An 18,919-nucleotide genomic window follows, 5' to 3' on the forward strand; every position below is an offset into this window, starting at 1 on the left:
GGACAGATTTATCTCCCAGTGGCTGCCATGTCTTTGCAACAGGCTAGCAATTCATGTGAAACAGAGCACCTCTATGACACTCTTCAAGAGGAACCTGGGTGAATGGATGGAGCACCATAAATTCTTACCAGGGATAGTGCCCACAACCCTCCTGAACATAGGCAGTAATCACTAAATGCAGTCTTGGGTATTGATTGGTACCTCTGCGGTATTACATTGGACTGAAACAGCTAGGCTTAAAATGAACTCCAGGTCGATAGTCTAGTAATCTCCTATACACACACACACACACACACACACACACACACACACACACACACACACCCTCTCACATATATATAGATTTTATATATATATATATATATATATATATATATATATATATATATATATAAATATATATTATATTATATTATTTATATATATATGTGTGTGTGTGTGTGTGTGTATATATATATATATATATATATATATATATATATATATATATAGGTATATAGGTACAAGTATAGATATATAGATATCTATATAGAGAGATATCCGTATCTAATCTATGTGTGTGCGTATATATATATATATATATATATATATATATATATATATATATATATATATATATATATATATATATAGATAGATATTTAGAGAGAGAGAGAGAGATACATGCATACACCCCCCACCCCATACATATGCACTGTGTCTTTAAGGTTGTTGCTGATTCTGGGATAAGTGTGTCATGTGACCTTTGTTTCTTAATCAGTTCATTAAAGGTTTTTGTTGAATGCAAATGATTTCCAGCCCTCCTTACTTGTTCATCTTGACTTTGAGTATATTTTTCCACCATACATATACTACAGACTCGGCACCTAAGGAGCAGCAGGAGAGAAGTAGGATAAGGTAAGCAGAGTTCAGACTTCCTACCTTGTGAGAAAGTCATGGACTTTTGGACACTAGTGGAGAAGAAGAGATTATCATTGGAACAAGATGTGTAGCTGGCATGTATAATAATGGTGCACTGAGATGGTGCAGTCAGTGATGTGAAAGCATCACAATGGGGCCATCATTGCATGCTCATCATGCAGGACCAATCTGTGAACCTAGTGCAATAAAGAAAATATCTGAGCCAGTTATATAAGAAATCAAACTAATGTCCAGTTTTTGCCTTCATTGCCTGACCATAAAGTGAGATTACCAAAAGTTATTCTTCCTGTAAAGAGGAAACCCTCTTCACAGGTCTAATGAAGGCAGTTAATACCAGGCAGTACAAAAGAATAAAGGGGCCCATAATACAGAAGAAGGTCTAACTTGTCAAAGTTGGTAAGGTTAAACACTAAATCTAACATAAATACACAATAAAAAAGAAATAGCATATAAATACATGGGAACAATTTATAATCTCGAAATACTGAAATGTCGAATTTCAGTATCTCAAGACTATAAAGCCGAATGTTGAAAATAGTGAAAGTTCATAATTGTGAATTCGAATATCTCGAATTCGCAGTTATGAACTTACGCTACGTTGTTTCCGGGTTTGTTTGTTGATGGTGAGCAGTGCCGTGTGGGGATCTAGGTGTTATGTCAGGTAAGTGAGTGTTTTGTAAGGGTTTTGACTGGGAGGTAGAGTGTATGTGAGTGTGCTGATATGTTTGATGTGTGTGTGAGGGACTGGAGAATGTGCGTGTGTGCGTTTGCTTTTGTTTCTTGTATGTGCGATCTTGGAGTTAGTATAGATAAGTGGGGGGTGGGGGGTGCAGAGGGGGCAAGCCCCCCCTGCTTATGTGTGTATGAGTTGTGTATGTGTGTAGTTTTGTGTTTTAAATTGTGATGTGGGTGTTTTGGTGTATGTGTGGTGTAGTGTGTGCAGTTTGCATGGATTTTTGAATTTCGCAGTTTTGGATTCGGGTTTTGTAGTTTTGGTGCTTTGTGGATTCAGTTTCATGGTTTTGAGATACTGAAATTCTATGTTTCAGAATTTTGAGATTAGGAAGTGAATCCAAATACACACATAATGAGTGATTTGTTGCCCTTAACCCCTTATAAATATACTATCTGTAGCACTTCAGAGTAGATTGTAACTTGTTTTTTGGTATTTTGGTCTTTCTAAATTCAAAATTGTATTGTTCTAAGAGGGTATTGCTAGGGGGTTGTTGCTAGCCAGGGAAAGATGAATGCTTGTTTGTTTTCTCCAAGTCTTCTCCAGCTATTATCACTTAAATTCCTTTACTGAGAAACCCAACTACGGCTGCTCCAAAGAATATCCCCACAGATCAAAGCAAGGTACTGTAAAGATTTGGTTTACCTTTGAAAGGTTGAAAATCAACCTACGGAATGGCCCTTTGTGCGAACCGGAATGAGGAAAAATGTCAGTCCGATCTGCATCGAAGTTCGAAAATCAGCAAATCAAAATCCAGATTCGCTGATTTTCGAACTTCAATTCAAAAGACATAGCATAATGCAGGGGGGCAAGCCCCCTGCACCCCCTATGTGGGGGGGGACTGTGCCCCCCACACCCCCTACTTTATTATTCTAACTCTGAGGTCACACTACAGTGGGGAACGGGTCCACTTCCCAATCCCCACTATAGTGCACCCCGCACCAAAAATGCCAAATCTGCAATGAGCAAACGTTACTGTGCATTCGCTCATTGCATATTCGATGCATTTTGTTTTCGGCCTTCCGAGAACTTGAAAAAGTCCTTTCAGACTTTTGGATTTCACACATGTGCATTATGCACATGTAAGGGTAAACCAAAGATTTTGGCAGGAATGAACAGATGAGAAACTGTCTCAGATGTTTTCAGAGACTCTGCACTATGGTGACACTTATCGCAGCCTCCCTATAGACAAACGCAGCTGCAGCAAATAAGGGTTGATAGGTTAGAAGAGATATCATAAATAAAGAAGTATATTTTAGAGCTACAACTTTCAGTACCACTTGCTTGGCAAGGTGTGTGGGAGGTAAGCGAGGAGAGTGGTGCATAAGCTGCAAAAGTCGATAACCTATAAAACCACACTCGGCAAATTAATGTTAGATTAAAGGGAGTGTCAGAGAAGATTTCTGAGTCAGGTTTGTAGTCTTTTTTTGGATTTCTATGCCACAAAGTTCTAATAGTTCTGAGTGACTTGAAAGAGTTTATTGAGTGGGGAAGTTACCAAGCCAATGATATGGACCCAATAATCATCATCATGGTATTGCAGTCAGCACATACCCAAAACTGGCTTGTACAGCACAGTACAAGGAATACAGGGAAGCATTGACAATACAGCTGTATATTTTTTCTGACTAACTGCTCATTTAAATTTTACACCCTTAGGAAAGAAATATTGCACTATAAATTCATTTTAATGGGATATGGCTACAGAGCTTCTTTACTGTATTCTTGCCCTTTTGATGGTGGAACAAGATGGTGGAAGGACTGTGATTCATAGCAAGCAGGAGGATGAAACATTCTTAAGGGAGATTAAGTCTCAGTTGTCAGACTTGAATACAGATCTCAGAGAGGAGCATTGACCAGAACATGAAATGGAGTAGGAAATGGCCTCTAAGAAGCACAAACATTTATCTTCAAACCTTGCAACACTCAGTCCAAGGAAAAAGATGACTGCTGGTGAAGACAGCCCAAAGTCAGTCATTTAACAACACTAAGGCCAGTGCCATAAAGAAGAAGCCACATGTAACTGAAATTTCTTCTCCAAGTGGTCATGGGAAAGGCCCATAGGGACTGAAAAAGGGATCATCTCTTTGGAGGCTCTTCCCAGATAACGGTAGGAAAGTCAAGAATCTCACACAGGATTCTCACAAGTGAGATTCCCAGGACTCCAGAAGCAGGAGGAGCTCACTAGATTTTGACTCCATGAAGGAAGAAGTAAGTCCAGCTGGGAATAAGACTTGGTCTGAGATTTTATTGGCCTCTCCAGACTCTACAGATAATTATTGCTGGTCAGTCTCAGGGCTAGCAAAACTAGACAAGAGTACTCTGATGTTACTTATAATAAGGAGTCCCACGAGGACTCTCATTCCTCATTTACAGTGATATCTCTATATATTTTTCTAATTTTCAGTTTTAATATTTTTTTTGATAAGTGGCATGATTGTCAATGGACTGTGGCGACTCTGTAAAATATACAGAATGTGTGCAAAACATGTTATTGTAATTTTTTTTCTCTTGTATATGAGTGTGGAGTGTCTGTCGAAAAATATGGTTCCTATGGATACTTGTTTAGTTTTAAATGGGGGTGTTTCTGGGTTGATGACATAAACTTATCTGCTTTCCAATGGATATGGTAAGACTTCTTCTAATAAAGTTTTTGTGTTCGATTATAGGTAGAAAGGGGGGAGCTAATGGGTTTTGTGGATATTGCTTAATGGTAAAGGGGGACACCAGATGAGTGAATCTTCTCTCTGGAGGCATGTACAAGATGGTGTTATATTGAGGGGGTCAGGGCTGATGTACTCATTGACTGGCTTTTGGGGATTTTCATTAATTATAAAGTATGAGGAAGGTGTGCATTTGTTTCATTGTTTTGTAATGACTGGATTTTCTCTAGTCTCTTTACCAGGCTTGATGAAGCAGTACATATACATGGAACCTGTAGCATTCCTGCTTATTAATCTTTTCTACCCTATGGATGTGAGGGGTGTGTTGATGGGTTTGTAAATGTGAATTGGTAAGACATGCCTGCTAAAGCCCTAACGGCAGATGGTTAGGGTTTGTCTATATCAGAAGTAGGGACTGGAAACGTTATGATGGTTAATGTTAGAGCTAGCTTAAATTACCCATGGTAGAGATGAATTGAAGTGAGTGGGCACATTTTAGTATGACCAGTCATCAGGGAGGATTGTGGCTGGATTATGTAGGGTAAATGCATCAATTAAAAATTAGCTGCCACCTGGACACTTGCTTGGGCATTGGCAATTTATATACCCAGGAGACTGAATTCTAGCTCAGGTTTATAGGTTGGAACACGTTGTAATGGGTGGGAGGGGGTTGCTCAGCATATGAACAATAGTGATTGGTCTCTGCAAATGTATAAAAAAGTTCCAGGTTTTATCTTGGAATGTTGGAGGGTGCACACATCCAATAAAGAGAAGCTAGAATCCAGCAATGGATCAGGAATGCAGTGATATTGATTGTATGCCTATAGGAAACTATATTGGAGTTGAAGGAAGCCCATAAATTCAGGTACAAAGATTTTCCACTAGTATTTGGTGATCACAAGCCTGATGGTGGGGAAGAAAGGGATACTGATACTATTCCACAGATCACTGCATGTTTCTATTGAGAGGGTTAGAGGCAATGAAAATGCGAGATGAGTGATATGGAAGACAGGATTAATACAGAAGTGGGTAGTAAGTAATATCTTTGCCCCAAGCTGGGATGATGAAAAATTCTTTGATGACTTCAGAGTTACTCTGCATGGCATAGCTTATCCTAATGATTTCCAGGTTGTATTGGGTGACTTCAGTTTGCCATTAAATGCACAAGAACACCACTTATTTAATAGAAGAGAATACCATAGCAAGAGTCAGGGGTTATTTACAAACTGGATGGCTTCAGTTGGATGGGTGGATATATGGAGGGCTCTGTACCTCAGTTGGAAGAGTGGATATATGGAGGGCTCTGCACCCAGAAATGGTGCAGATGTCATTTTCCAAAAATATTACAAACAAGGCAGTAGGATAGCTCTATTGCTAATATATCAATGGAATTTACCAAGGGTGGTTCAGTCTACATTGCATGAACTATCACTTTCTAACCATGCATCTAACCATGCACCCAGTATGATGCATGTTCCTCTGGGTGTGAACAGTAGACATTGAGAGTTAGGAGGTGGGCCCATTTTAGACGGAACAGTTTATTTAGTAAGACATAATTCACCTCGGTGTTACAGGATGCATTGCAAAGGAATCTAAGGGTTTCTTTCAAGTAAAGTGTGGTGGGATGGCATAAAGGCAACAGTAAGAGGTAATCTAATGGAAAGAGTGGACATGTAGAGAAAGTGAGGGGGGAAATTGTTTGGAAGAATTAACTTATTCTTTGAGGAGGCTCCTGTCAGATTTTATGCATGGGAAAATAAGCCAATTAGGGACTTGGAGGCTCAGTTACATATGGAAATCTCCATGTTGGAGATCTTCTAGGCAGAAACAGACTTGAGGAAATGAGGCTTGATTGTTTAAAGGCTGAGTGCTTAGACAGTCTGTCCCTAGTCTGAGTGACAGTGAGGGGAGTGTCCTGCAAAATAACAATGAGATCAGAGGAACATTTTGTGATTATTACAAGACCCTATATGTGTCTAAACTTATGGGGTAACTAGCAGTGGGTTTCATTTAATAAGTGATGGTAATGTTCTAGTGTATGAAGAAAAGCTTGGTTTAAATACAAATAAAGAGCAGTAGGAAGTGCAAAAAGTAATAAGCAATCTTAAACCCATTAAAGCACCAGGTCCCAATGGCTTTTCAGCTGAATTTTAAAATTGGGATGGAGAAATAGTTGTGCCACCCCTTGTGGAGGTGTTTAATTCATGGAATAAAGAGGGAAAGCAAAGAACACCCAGTAATCAAGCTATTATTTTGGTCTGATCTGCATCTTATCCATTAAATAAGGGGTAGACTGGGTGGGCTAAGCAGTTTTTGTCTGCCAGCAAAGTCTGTATTTGTATGTAAACAGACCTCTTGCTAATTTTAGGGCTGTCTCAAAGTGGAGCATTTTCCTACACTAGCGGTTTATCGTGCAAGATTCAGCTGTCATCTTCCAACTCATAATTAGGCTTTTGGAAAATATTATGACTGATAAAAAGTCAGGGCCACAAGATATCGGGTCTATATTAGAACATCGAAGTTTCAAAACTTCGAATGTTCTAATATCGAACCCTATTCAGCGAACGCTGAAAATAGCGAAGCTACAGAAAACCGAATTCTTTCCTAGGGAAAAAATTTGGTTGTCCGTTTTTGTCGATTCGCTATTTTCAGCGCTGTGGTGGAAAGTTACGGGTCGGGTTCAAGTAAGTGTGCAACTGGGCACGGGTTAGGTGAGTTACAGTTAGGGCGCGGGTCAGGTAAGTGTGCGATTGTGTGGACGTGAGGGTTAGGATGGGGTAGGTGAGTTAGGGTTAGGGCACGGGTGAGGTGAGTGTGCGATAGTGATGGACCTTAGGGTTAGGGTTTGGGTTAAGGTAAGTGGATAGCTAGTGGTGTATGTACAGTTTAGTGTAGGGTTAGATGTAAAATTTTAGGTGTATGTTTGTGGATTGCTGTTTGTTTGGTGAGCTTGTGTTGTGTGTATGTGTTTTGGAACAGCAAATTTTTTCCCTAGGAAAAAATTTCCTGTTCTGCATGTTCGATGGTGTAAGCGTTCGCTGAATAGGGTTCGATATTAGAACATTCAAAGTTTTGAAACTTCGATGTTCTAATATAGACCCAAGATATCATGGTGCACAAAAATACTTTCGATTAAAATGAGTAATTCTATGACTTCTAGTGTAGAAATGTTTCTGTTTCTATGGAAAAAAATCAATAGATTTGGGCATTTTTTTTTACAATGAATGGCAAATACTTTGCAAAATAAATACTAGGTCTGGGTGTTAATGACAGACAGTTATTAGTAACACAAAAGATGATTTATCTGAAAAAAAAAAAGAAAATTAAAAATTTTAAATATTTGCAGTATTGCATGGACAGGTTTGCCTATCCATGTTTATAATATGACTTGAAAATCAGAAGAAATGATACAATCTTGTTCATTTTGCCACACAGGTTATTTGATTTAATCATTGTGAAGACATTTAACTTCTATGGTTCCTGGGATGCACTCACTGGACATACTAGCCCTCTCTATAAAGGCAGTACTGGCTTTGAACAGTCTAATGTAGTAAGTAGTTCTATATTTTCTGTTTGTCTTCCCCAGAATATTTTTCTTGAATGTTTGTATTGTGTTCAAGTTGTACTCAATGGATTCTAGGAGGCTAGTATGCTACCCTTATCTTCTCTGCCGTGCAACTTAAAACATGACACTTCATCAGTGTTTTGAAAAATTAGTTTTTACAGCTAAACAGCTACAAAAATGTAATTCTCTAGACATCTACAATGTGTACTTAGAAACAAAAACTACTGAGAATGTACTATAGACAGTGTCAAAACACAACAAAAAATTAGATATAGTCAATTAGCTTCCACCAATTAATTGAGTGTTAACTGTGTACAATGTTATTAATGAACTTTCTTGGGCATTTAGCCTATCTTATGAAGGAATGCCACGTTGCACATCTGTTGAGGACCCTTTCTGAAAGGAGGAAGGTCCCTGCAGTAAACAAGAATGTGAGCAGGAAAACTAATTATCAAGCATTTCTTATGAAGGCTTAAAAATGAGAACCAGCTAGTAAATTTACCAAAGTGAAAAATAGCTAAAAACTACAAAACTATACAACAAGGTATGAGTTCTTAAAGAAAGAAGAGAGTCATAATTTTTCAGTTCTGGCCAGATTAAGAAAGCCATCAAGGCATCCAAGCAAACATTATACAATAAACATTCTACTGTATTTTTATTGCAAACAAGAGTATTTGATATTTTCATTTGTTGAAGAAACATCTTGGGAACTACACTTTTAGTTTTGTTGTCTTTTAGTTTGAGGTAAAGGTTTCTGTTGAAGTAGCTGTCCATTTGAACACAGTTTATCTCCCAGGTTAAACTTTATTCTATTCCTTTAATATAAATATAAATGTCATAGCCAAAGGAAGTAAACCTTATCAGTGATATATTTATATACAGTAGAACCCACAAAGCATCATGGAGACAAGCAATAACTAATGCTAATCTACAGGAATATGAGCTGAGCTGGAATGACTGAGAAAGCAGTAAAGGAAAATTATATCAACAGTATAACCTTTGTATGTCTCCAGGGAGAACAGGTTTCGATATACCACATTTCTAGTCTATATAATTAGGACAGGATAGTACCAGTTTAAGCATAGCTACCCAAAAGGTTAAACTGCATGATGGTTGTCATGTGGCTCGTCCTAACTCAGCAGCTGCTTCCTTGATAGTAAATGTGACAGATGCATCGCATCCAGACCGACTCATATATATCTTTGTTGTGATACTTATTGCAGAGGTGTAGGCAGCACTGAGAAAAAAGACATAAAGTAATTTCAGAAAAGGATTGAGTAGCAGTGGTTGTTCACCTTTTTTGCCACTCAGCAGAAAAGCCCTGCAGAAGTATTATACTTAAAGTGTTACAAGACACAACCATGTAACCACTGATAGGTAAAACTGATGAAAAACTAGTGCGACCAAAGAAAGACCTCACCCCATAACACTGAGTGAAACTCAAAAGTTAAAATGAAAAATCTTTTTAATGAAATTTGCAGAAAATGCAAATTACAGCAAAGAAATGACAAAACTGTCAAATGAGTAGAAAAAAACACGTCAAACTGCCACAAAACACCAAATTAGTAAATTATAAAAAACAGCTGAATAAAACTGAAGCTACACCACAATTAAATGAAGCTTCTTTAATAAACAAACCATTTATTTAATTATGTATGTATGTATTTATTTATTGAAAATGTGATGAATGGAGTAGTTAACTGCTCCATATGGCTCCATTTCGGTCATCTGCTTTAGTAAAATAAATATAAACTAGCAAAGCACTCTTCACAACGTAAACTATTTATTCCAGATAACAAAGCTTTCAGACCTCAAGTCCTTCTTCAGTGTTTCAAAGAAATCAGTAACCATTTAAATAATAAAATTGTTAAAACATGTGACACAGCCTATCATATCACATTAATACATTAATTAAAATAATTTTTACAAAGGGAATGAGTGAAAATTACATAGAAACATATAATAGTTATACAATAGCAATAGTCTCAAGTAGGATAAAGTTCCCTTAGTTAACCATTTGTTGTTTAAACTTTAAAATAGGTTTAAGGGTCACCTGCTTATTTAAACCTGGGTACATATCAGCTTTTAAGCAAACTATCCATTTCTGTTCTATGTAATTTGCATTCATTCCCTATGTAATTAATTTTTTAAGTAATCTATTAGTGTGATAGAATAGGCTGTGTCACATGTTTTAACAATTTTAGTATTTAAATGGTTACTAACTTTAAAGTTATTTGAAACACCGAAGAAGGACCTGATGTCTGAAAGCTTTGTTATCTGGAATAAACGGTTCACGTTGTGAAGAATGCTTTGTTATTTTATACTTTTTTGCTTTTGCTACACTTCACTTCACCAGCCTGCACATCTTGGACTTTTTGGACTTTAGTAAAATAACAAATAAACACAGTAACAGTACAAAACAAAACATGCATTTTACATGGCATGCATAACAGCCCGGATATTTGAAAAAAATATTTGTTAAACTATCCTGGTCAAAATGCAATGAAACAGCAATCAGTAGAGGATACTTGTGGCAAAATAGACTAACATGCAGTTAGCATCACTGAAGTATACCTGAAGCATTTATTAGGGGTGCTATAGCTATATGGGTAAATATTAACAACTAACTGCAAAATTCACACCATAGTTATAGTGTGTATAATATTTTTGATAATTTTTATTGTGGTAAGTGTAGTGTTTAGGGTTGCAACTGTGGCAAATAATTGCTGGACTTTATAACAAATGAGCTTTGGCCACCCTTTTATTTATTTATTTGATTTATTTACATTTGTTTACCAGGAAATTTGGCCTGGACACAGGTCAATTTCAGTGGAGGCCCAGGGAGAAAAGCTCCACAAGTACAAATAAGTAAAACATACAAGAGTAAATGGGTTTACAGTAATGAACATGACATACTATGAAACAGAGTAATTAGAGCCATAGTAAGGAACAAAACATACAATAAATACCGAGGAATAGGCTTTTGTAACAAATTGAAGAGACAAAGAAACCTAAGAATTATGCTGAAAAATCATGTTCAGTGGCAGATAATAAAAAAATAAAACTGTACTGCTTGGATAGGAGTTTTGTTAGTCATGATTGGAGCAAGGACAGACCCAGCGCATTTTAGGTGAGACTTGAGTGCGGTTTTGAATTGACTTCTGGATGGAAACTTGGATGGTAACTTGGTTATTGAGGTGGGCAGGTTGTTCCATAGTTTGGATATGCCACAGGAGAATAAAGTTTCTTCTGCCAAGTTTTTGGGTTTGGTGGTAAGAAGCAGATTTTTGCTGTTGGAGCATAGGGGTCTAGGGGAACAGTAGGGTTGGAGTAGGTTTTGAAGAGATGGGATCTTATAAGGGTGGTTTACTAGTTTGTGGGCAAATCAGAGTTGATTCAGGTGAAAACGTTGTGGGAATTCAAGCCAGTCAAGGTCCGTAAGTGTGTTACAGTGGTGGCTGTGGTAGGATATAACTGTTACAAATTTTGCAATTTTATTGTAGCAGGTTTCGAGCCTGTTTAGGTGAGACTGTCTAAGGTTGGTGTGTATAGGAGAGGCACAGAGTAAGGTGGACTTTAGTTGGGAATTGGCAATAGAGGTTCTGGCTGCCTTGATTAGGTATTGTTTGTTTCTATATAGCGCCCCAAGGTTTTTGTGTACTTTTTTATGGTAAGAGATATGTGGAAGTCAAATTTGAGATTGTTGTCAGTCTTCACACCAAGAAGTTTGGTGTGCTCTGATGGAAAGATGATGGTGTTGTCTTTGGCAAGAATGTTGAAGTGGGCGGAAGTCTGGTTAGATTTGGAGGGTTGGAAGATAAGGAGTTTGGTCTTGCTGGGACTGAGTAGAAGTTGGGTATTTGATAGCCAGCTTTCTACAGATGTGAATGACTTTGTGCAATCTTTTGAAGTTCTAGTAAAGTGGTGGCAGAGCAGATAAGGGTGAAGTCATCTACATAGTGTATGAGAGAAGTATGCTTGGTGGAGGTATGTAGGTTAAATCCTCAAGCAAAGGATTATAAAGTAAGTAAATCAGCTGTGTAATAGTTTAACTTTTAGGTTTATTTGCTTTTTCAGAATTTCTGGTAAGGGAGGGCAGGAAGAGTAGAGGAAAGAGGGACTTTAGAAGTGGGAGATAGAGGTGAACCTAGTGCTGGCCCGATCGAGTGTGCACAACTCTTTTAAATGTTAAGTTAAGGTTGTAAAAAACATGCACTTTGTTTTCCTTTTTTTTTCTTTACTGTAGTTTAGGTTAGCACTGTGTTGCAGGCACCAGAGGCAATAGTCCACAGATCTTAGGTGGGTGGGGACCAAGTAAGTCAAGCAGCAGTATCAGGAGAACTGTTAGGGAGAAAATAGGGATACATAGGTTAGGAGTATGTTTAGGGCAGTTCTATGTACAAGAGAGATACAGTACAGCTATGCAGGGAAATAAATTCAGTAGTATAAACTGTAGCTAAAGGCAACTACATTAAGTAGTAAATGCGCTTATTTACAGGCAACAATCACGTAGGATAACATGCTAGGTAGCTATATAAAATAATAGAGTGCCAGTTCACATAGCATCACAGCTTAACAACTAAATGACTGATTATTATGGAGGTACTAAAACAATCATCAGTGCAAAAGTTCACAGCACTTTCTTACAACTGGTTAGTGAAAAAAACTAACGCTTATACAACCAATTGACTGGGATCATCTAGGCCATTTAGAATTGCCGATACTCTAGACCATAGCATGCACTAGTAACATTTGGTAGGCTCTAGCTCAGTAAATATTAATGCACATTGTTTTAATCAACTTTACAGGCAGTTAAACACAAGTGGTCACTCTGAGATACAATTCTAGTAGGCTACAGCAGTCATTATAAGCTGTAAAGTGGCAAATATCACATTTCCAGATAAGCTGATACAGAAAATAGATAATAGCAGATAAAATTACACTTGCATGGGTTGCGCACTCGATTGGAATGCTGATTTAAAAATGTTGCCTTAAGTGGGGAGGTATATGTAAGCTTGGTTGGGGAGAGGCCAAGGTATTGCCGAATTATATTGGAAGTGTAAATCCCCAAGCAAAGGATTATAAGGTAAGTAAATTAGCTGTGTAATAGTTTAAGTTTTAGGTTTACTTGTTTTTTCAGAATTTCTGGTAAGGGAGGGCAGGAAGAGTGAAAGAAAGGGGGAATTTAGAAGCGGGAGATAGAGGTGAACCTAGCGCTGGCCTGATCAAGTGAGCACAACCCTTTCAAATATTAAGTTATGGTTGTAAAAAACATACACTTTGTTTTCCCTTTTTTTCTTTACTGTAGTTTAGGTTAGCTCTGTATTACAGGTATCAGAGCCAATAGTTCGCAGCTCTTAGGTGGGCAGGGACCAAGTAAGTCAAGGTAGTATCAGGAGAATTGTTAGGGAGAAAATAGGGGTGCATAGGTTAGGAGTAAGTTTAAGGGAGCTCTGGGTACAAGAGAGATACAGTACAGCTATGTAGGGAAATAAATTCAGTAGTGTAAACTGTAGCTAAAGGCAACTACATGAAGTAGTTAATGTACTTATTTATAGGCAACAGTTGCATAGGATAACGTGCTAGGTAGCTATATAAAATAATAGTGCCAGTTCACATAGCATAACAGCTTAACAACTAAGTGACTGATTATTATGGAGATACTATAACAATCAGCACACCTTCATGCAACTGGTTAGTGAAAAAAACTAACTCTTATACAACTAATTGACTGTGATTGTCTATAGCCATTTAGAATTGCTGATGCTCTAGGCCGTAGCATGCACTAGTAACATTTGGTAGGTTCTATCTCAGTAAAGATTAATGCATGTTGTTTTAATCAACTGTACAGGCAGTTAAACACAACCAGTCACTCTGAGATGCAATTCTAATAGGCTACAGCAGTCATTATGAGCTCTAAAGTAGCAAATATCACATTTCCAGATAAGCAGCTAGAAAAGAAGGAAAGAAATGGTGTAGAATTCACTAGTAACCACCAAACATGCACCACTGGAAAGCAGAGTCCTTGGACAAACGGAAATACTTGAATAAACAGAAACAACTTCTTTAAAGAAGTGGTATATGTTTGGTGGTTACATTTCCAGATAAGCTGATACAGAAAATAGACAATAACAGATAAAAGTCCACTTACATGGGTTGTGCACTCAATTGGAATGCCAATTTAAAAATGGAACCTTAAGTGGGAGAAGTATTGCAGAAGTATTTTCATCATGACATCCATCCTTCCAGTTATTCCACCAATGACCTTGATTCTGCTGCTTAATTTGGCAGAAATATGGAAACATTGACTGCAAAAAGTACAGTTTGTACTCTTACCATAAATGTAGATGTTTGAGTGTATTCACTGTTGCAGTCATCACACTTGGGTTATCCTGCCAGGGGTAGCCCTCAGTTAGCCCAAATACACACCATGACATCAGTTTTTCTTGCCCTAACTATCAGGAGCCCCCAAAATAGATAGGTTATGGTGGAAGAACACCACCAGTAGAAATTAATACCAAAAATTCCCTGTAAGGAGAGAGGAAGAGAGAGACAGAGACAGAGAGAGAGAGAGAGAGAGAGAGAAAGGAGATTGGGGGGGCAGGACTGCAAGAGTGAATACACTCGAACATCTACATTTATGGTAAGAGTACACAACTGTACTATGTTCTTCGTGTTTCACTGTTGCAGTCATCACACTTGGGTTGATTCCCAAAGCTGAAGAAAAGGCTGGAGGCAGTCAAGAAGACTGGGAGCTGGCTAGGATGCCCAGCAAGACTGCGGTGGCAAAGCCTGCACTGGATTTGGATAATATAGGCAGGTGGTAATGCTTGGTGAAGGTATGAACAGATGTCCATGTTGCAGCCTCCAGGATGTCCCTGGTGGGGACCCTTCTGAGAAAAGCTGCAGAGGTAGAGGTTGCCCTGGTGGAATGTGTCCTGACCCCCTTTGGGGATGGTTTCCCATGCTGTTTGTAGCAGAAATTAATGCAGTGTGCTATCCATTTGGAGATTGTTTGTTTGGATATGGTCTTGCCCTCTGCCCCTGCTGTGAAGCTGACTAGCAATTGATCAGTTTTTCTAAAAGATTTAGTCCTGTCTAAATAGAATCTGAGCTGTCTGTGCACATCTAGAGAATGCAGAATCCCCCCCCCTTGTTTTGTGGGTTATGGAAAAAGGTGGGCAAACGAATGGTTTGGTTGAGAGCCACACTGAACACCACTTTAGGCAATACAGGATGGGTTAGTCCTGAGGGAGACACTGTCTGCATGGAAAATGATGATGGGCTCTACAGCCATGAGTGCTTGTAGCTGTGATACTCTTCTAACTGAAGTGATGGCCAGAAGCAAGGCTGTCTTCCAAGAGAGGAATTTTAACTCTGCTGAAGCTGCAGGTTCAAAGGGGGAGTAGAGTGAGCTTTTTCAACACAAAGTTAAGGTCCCAAGCTGGGGTAGGAGCTCTTCTGGGTGGCCTTAAGTTGTTAGCCCCTCTTAGGAACTGTTTGATGAGAGGGTCTGTGCTGTAATGAGCAGAGATGGCAGAGGCATGAATTTTAATAGAAGAGAAGGCTAGACCCCTGTGTAGTAGGTCTGCTAGGTAATCCAGGATAAGAGGTAGGGAGGGATGTGCCATTTTGGCTCCATAGCCTGGATCCAGGTGCAAAACCTTTTCCACTTGTCAGCATAGGATTTTCTAGTGCTGGGATATCTGGCCTCATTTATAACATCTAGGACTTGTTTGCTTAGGTTGGCAGCTTGAGGAGAGGTCAGGGAATAAGCCAGGCTGCTAGCTTGAGGGTCTGCAATTGGGGATGCATAAATTCTCCATTCCTCTGGGTCAGGAGTGTTGGGATCTGAGGTAGGTGCCATGGTGGCAGGGGTGACAGGCTGCGCAGCAGTGGGTATCAGTGCTGGCATGGCCAGTCTGGGGCAGTCAGGATTGCCCTCAGTTTTCCTCCCTCATTTTGAGCAGTACCCTTGGAATGAGCTGTAGAGGGGGAAATGCATAGATCGAGAGGTTTACCCACTGGAAGGATAGAGCATCCACTTTCCAGGCTTTGCTGTGAGGCTTCCTGGTACAGAATTTGCTGAGCTGATGATTGGAGTGGGAGGCAAAGAGGTCCACCTTCGGGGTGCCCCATTTCTAGGTTACAAGGGTGAAGGTTCTGTGGTCTAGCTGCCACTTGTGTGGGTCTAACAGGTTACTGCTTAAGTTGTCTGCCAGAGAGTTAAGGGAGCCTGGCAGGAATTGTGCTAGCAGGTGTAGCTGCCTGGCTGAGGCTGTGTGCCAAAGGGTCATGGCGAGCCTGCAGAGAGGATAAGAGTGAGTCCCTCCCTGCTTGTTGATATACCACATCACTGTGGTGTTGTCTGTTTTGATGAGTAGAGGCCCCGGGGAGAGTAGGGCTCTGAAAGCTGTCATGGCATGCTGAACAGTTAGCATCTCTTTTTGGTTGATGTGCAGATGTATTTGATTTAGGCTTCAATGACCCTGAATGCACCTGCCATTCAGGTGTGCACCCCAGGCATAGTCTGATGCATCTGTGGTGAAGGTCTGGGTAGTGTGGGGTTGTGAAAAGGGAAGTCTCTTGTTGTGGTTGCATGCTGCTGCCCACCAAAGAAAATCTTTCCTTAAACAATGTATCATTGGTATGATAGTTTCCAGATCTTGAGAGTGTTGACACCAAAGGCTTTTTAGGTACCACTGTAGTTTCCTCATATGCAGTCTGGCATATGGAATGAGTAGGATGCAGGAAGCCATGAACCCTAGAGCTTGCAGGATTTTCCTTGCGGTTAACTGGGTTCTGGTGGCTAGTTGAGAGAAGTAGCCTGTCAGGTAGGCTTGTTTTTCTGGCGTAAGAAATGCCATCTGGGATGCTGTGTCCAGGTTTGCTCCCAGGAATACAATTTTTTGTGTGGGGACTAGTTTTGATTTCTTTTTGTTGATAGTATACCCCAGGGAGGTCAGTAGGTCCTTTACAAAGGTCAGGTGCTGTAACAGCTTTTCCTGACTGTCTGCCTGAATCAAACAATTGTCTATGTATGGGTAGATTTGAATATTTCTTTGGCTGCAAAAACCAATGGCTGGAGCCAGGCATTTTGTGAAAACTCTGGGAGCAGTGGATAAGCCAAAGAGAAGTGCAGAGAACTGAAAGTGCATAGATCCTGCCCTGAAACGTAGATATTTCCTGAAAGATTCCCTGACTGGGATGTGTAGGTAGGCCTCTTTTAGGTCTAGGGTGGCTAACCAAGCATTCCTGGAAAGCATAGGAAGAAGCTGCTGGAAGGTAAGCATTTTGAATTTTGGTATCACAAGAAAGGTGTTTGGAATGGATAGATCGAGGATTGGGCACCAGGTGCTCTCTTTTCTGGGTACCAGAAAGAGTCCGGAATAGAAACCTTGGCCTATCTGTTCTGCAGGAACATGTTGTATTGTCCTCATGGAGAGCAGGGAAAGGACTTGTTGTTTGGCTTCTGTCCACTGGTTTGGAGGAAGGTCTGGGAACCCTTTTGGGGTTGGCAGAGTGTGGAAATAAAATTTGTATCCCTGAGACACTATGTTGAGGACCCATCGGTCATTGGTAATAGAGGTCCAGTTGCTTGCATGGAAGGAGAGTTTTCCTCCTAGGGGCACAAGCAGGTGGGCAGAGGTAAAGGATGAAGGTGTAAAGTCATTGCGAGTTCTTACCATAAGGGGGCGACTTTGCACTCCCTGTTTTTGAAGAGGAAGAACTCCATTGCTTAGATCTCTGCATTCCCAGGGGCTGCTGTCTGGGGGGTTTGCTTCCCCTGGGTCTGGGCTGAGCTGGCCTGGAGGAGGCAGGAAAGGACCAGTGCTTGGAGGGGCAATGCCTACTGAACTTCAGAAGCTGGACCTGTAATAAGTCTTTAACTGTCTGCATAGATTTAGCTTTTTCTTCCATCTTTTTTAAGACCTCTTCTGCCTTGGTGCCAAATAAATTGTCTTTGTTCAGTGGTGCGTTCAATAATTTGGATTTGACATGGTCTGGCAAGGTCTGTTCCTTAAGCCAAGCATGCCTTCTGAGGACAGAACCAGTGACTGCTGCTCTGCAAGATGCTTCTAGGGCATCAAAGCCACATTGCAAGGTGTGCTTAGTAACTTGACTTGCAGAATGCATAAGCTCTTGTAATTCTTTATTTTCTGCACAAGCAGGAAAGGAAGATATTTTTTGTTTGAGGAGTTCCATGGTATGCTGCTGCTATTTCAGCATGTGGAACTGACAATTTAATGCTCTAATAATGAGAGTAGCAGAGGTGTATACTTTTTTACCTCATCTGTCTAAAGCTCGGGAATCCCTGTCTGAGGGGTGGGATTCTTAGCCTAGGCTGCTTTAATTCCTTTAGGTCCTTGAGAGAGGACCTCTGGATCAGCAGTAGGATTTTTAAAAATAAATTTGTGAGAATCAGGGACTGTGTAGTACCTGTCAGGTTTCCTGGGAGCAGGAGGAAGGGTGTCAGGAGTCAAAATGGATTCCATAAAAACATCATCCACAACATCAAGGACAGGAGGAATGGCCAAAGGTCTGTGCTGTGGTAAATCTAAGAATTCCCTGAGTCTCTTTTTTGACTGAGGATAGTCTTGACATTCCCATTGGAAATGCTGTCTTAAAGTATGAAGGGTTTCCCCAAAAGAAAAATCCTCGGGTGGAAAGGCACAAGGAATGGATTCCTCTGCATTAGAATCCTCATAAGCAGAGAGGGGTTGCATGTCTTCATATTCAGAAGCATCAGAGTCATCGGACTCCTGTTCAGATAAAACTACTGGGGAAAAATCTCTTTTTCTTTTGGAAGGGGTAGCCTGGCTTCCCCTAATAAGCATAATGAGGTCTTCCACCATTTTACGCATTTGAGATTGAAGGCAAGGAAGCAGGTACCTGAGCTTGGTTCGTTGTTTTTTGGGCATAGTTTGTACCCTGGACCTTAGAAACTCAGTAGTTTTAGAAAGAACTGAAGATCCAAAAGAAGTCATCAGTCTGTGTCAAGTATCAGTAGTGTGAAGTACTTCCTCAGAAGCCAGT

At 39.8% G+C, this 18,919-nt stretch overlaps 1 protein-coding gene across 1 annotated transcript in view; it reads left to right on the forward strand.

Annotated features, from left to right (window-relative positions):
* The window catches only part of LOC122800440 (acidic mammalian chitinase-like), a 468,856-nt gene that overhangs the window by 293,937 nt on the left and 156,000 nt on the right, over nucleotides 1-18,919 (forward strand). Inside the window, exon 6 of the mRNA XM_044069884.1 lies at nucleotides 7,753-7,867. Coding sequence (XP_043925819.1) covers nucleotides 7,753-7,867 — 115 coding nt within the window. The remainder of the gene's footprint in view (nucleotides 1-7,752; nucleotides 7,868-18,919) is intronic.

Source organism: Protopterus annectens, chromosome 4.part0, assembly GCF_019279795.1.
Source record: "Protopterus annectens isolate FY-2018-M chromosome 4.part0, PAN1.0, whole genome shotgun sequence".
Lineage (NCBI taxonomy): Eukaryota > Metazoa > Chordata > Ceratodontiformes > Protopteridae > Protopterus > Protopterus annectens.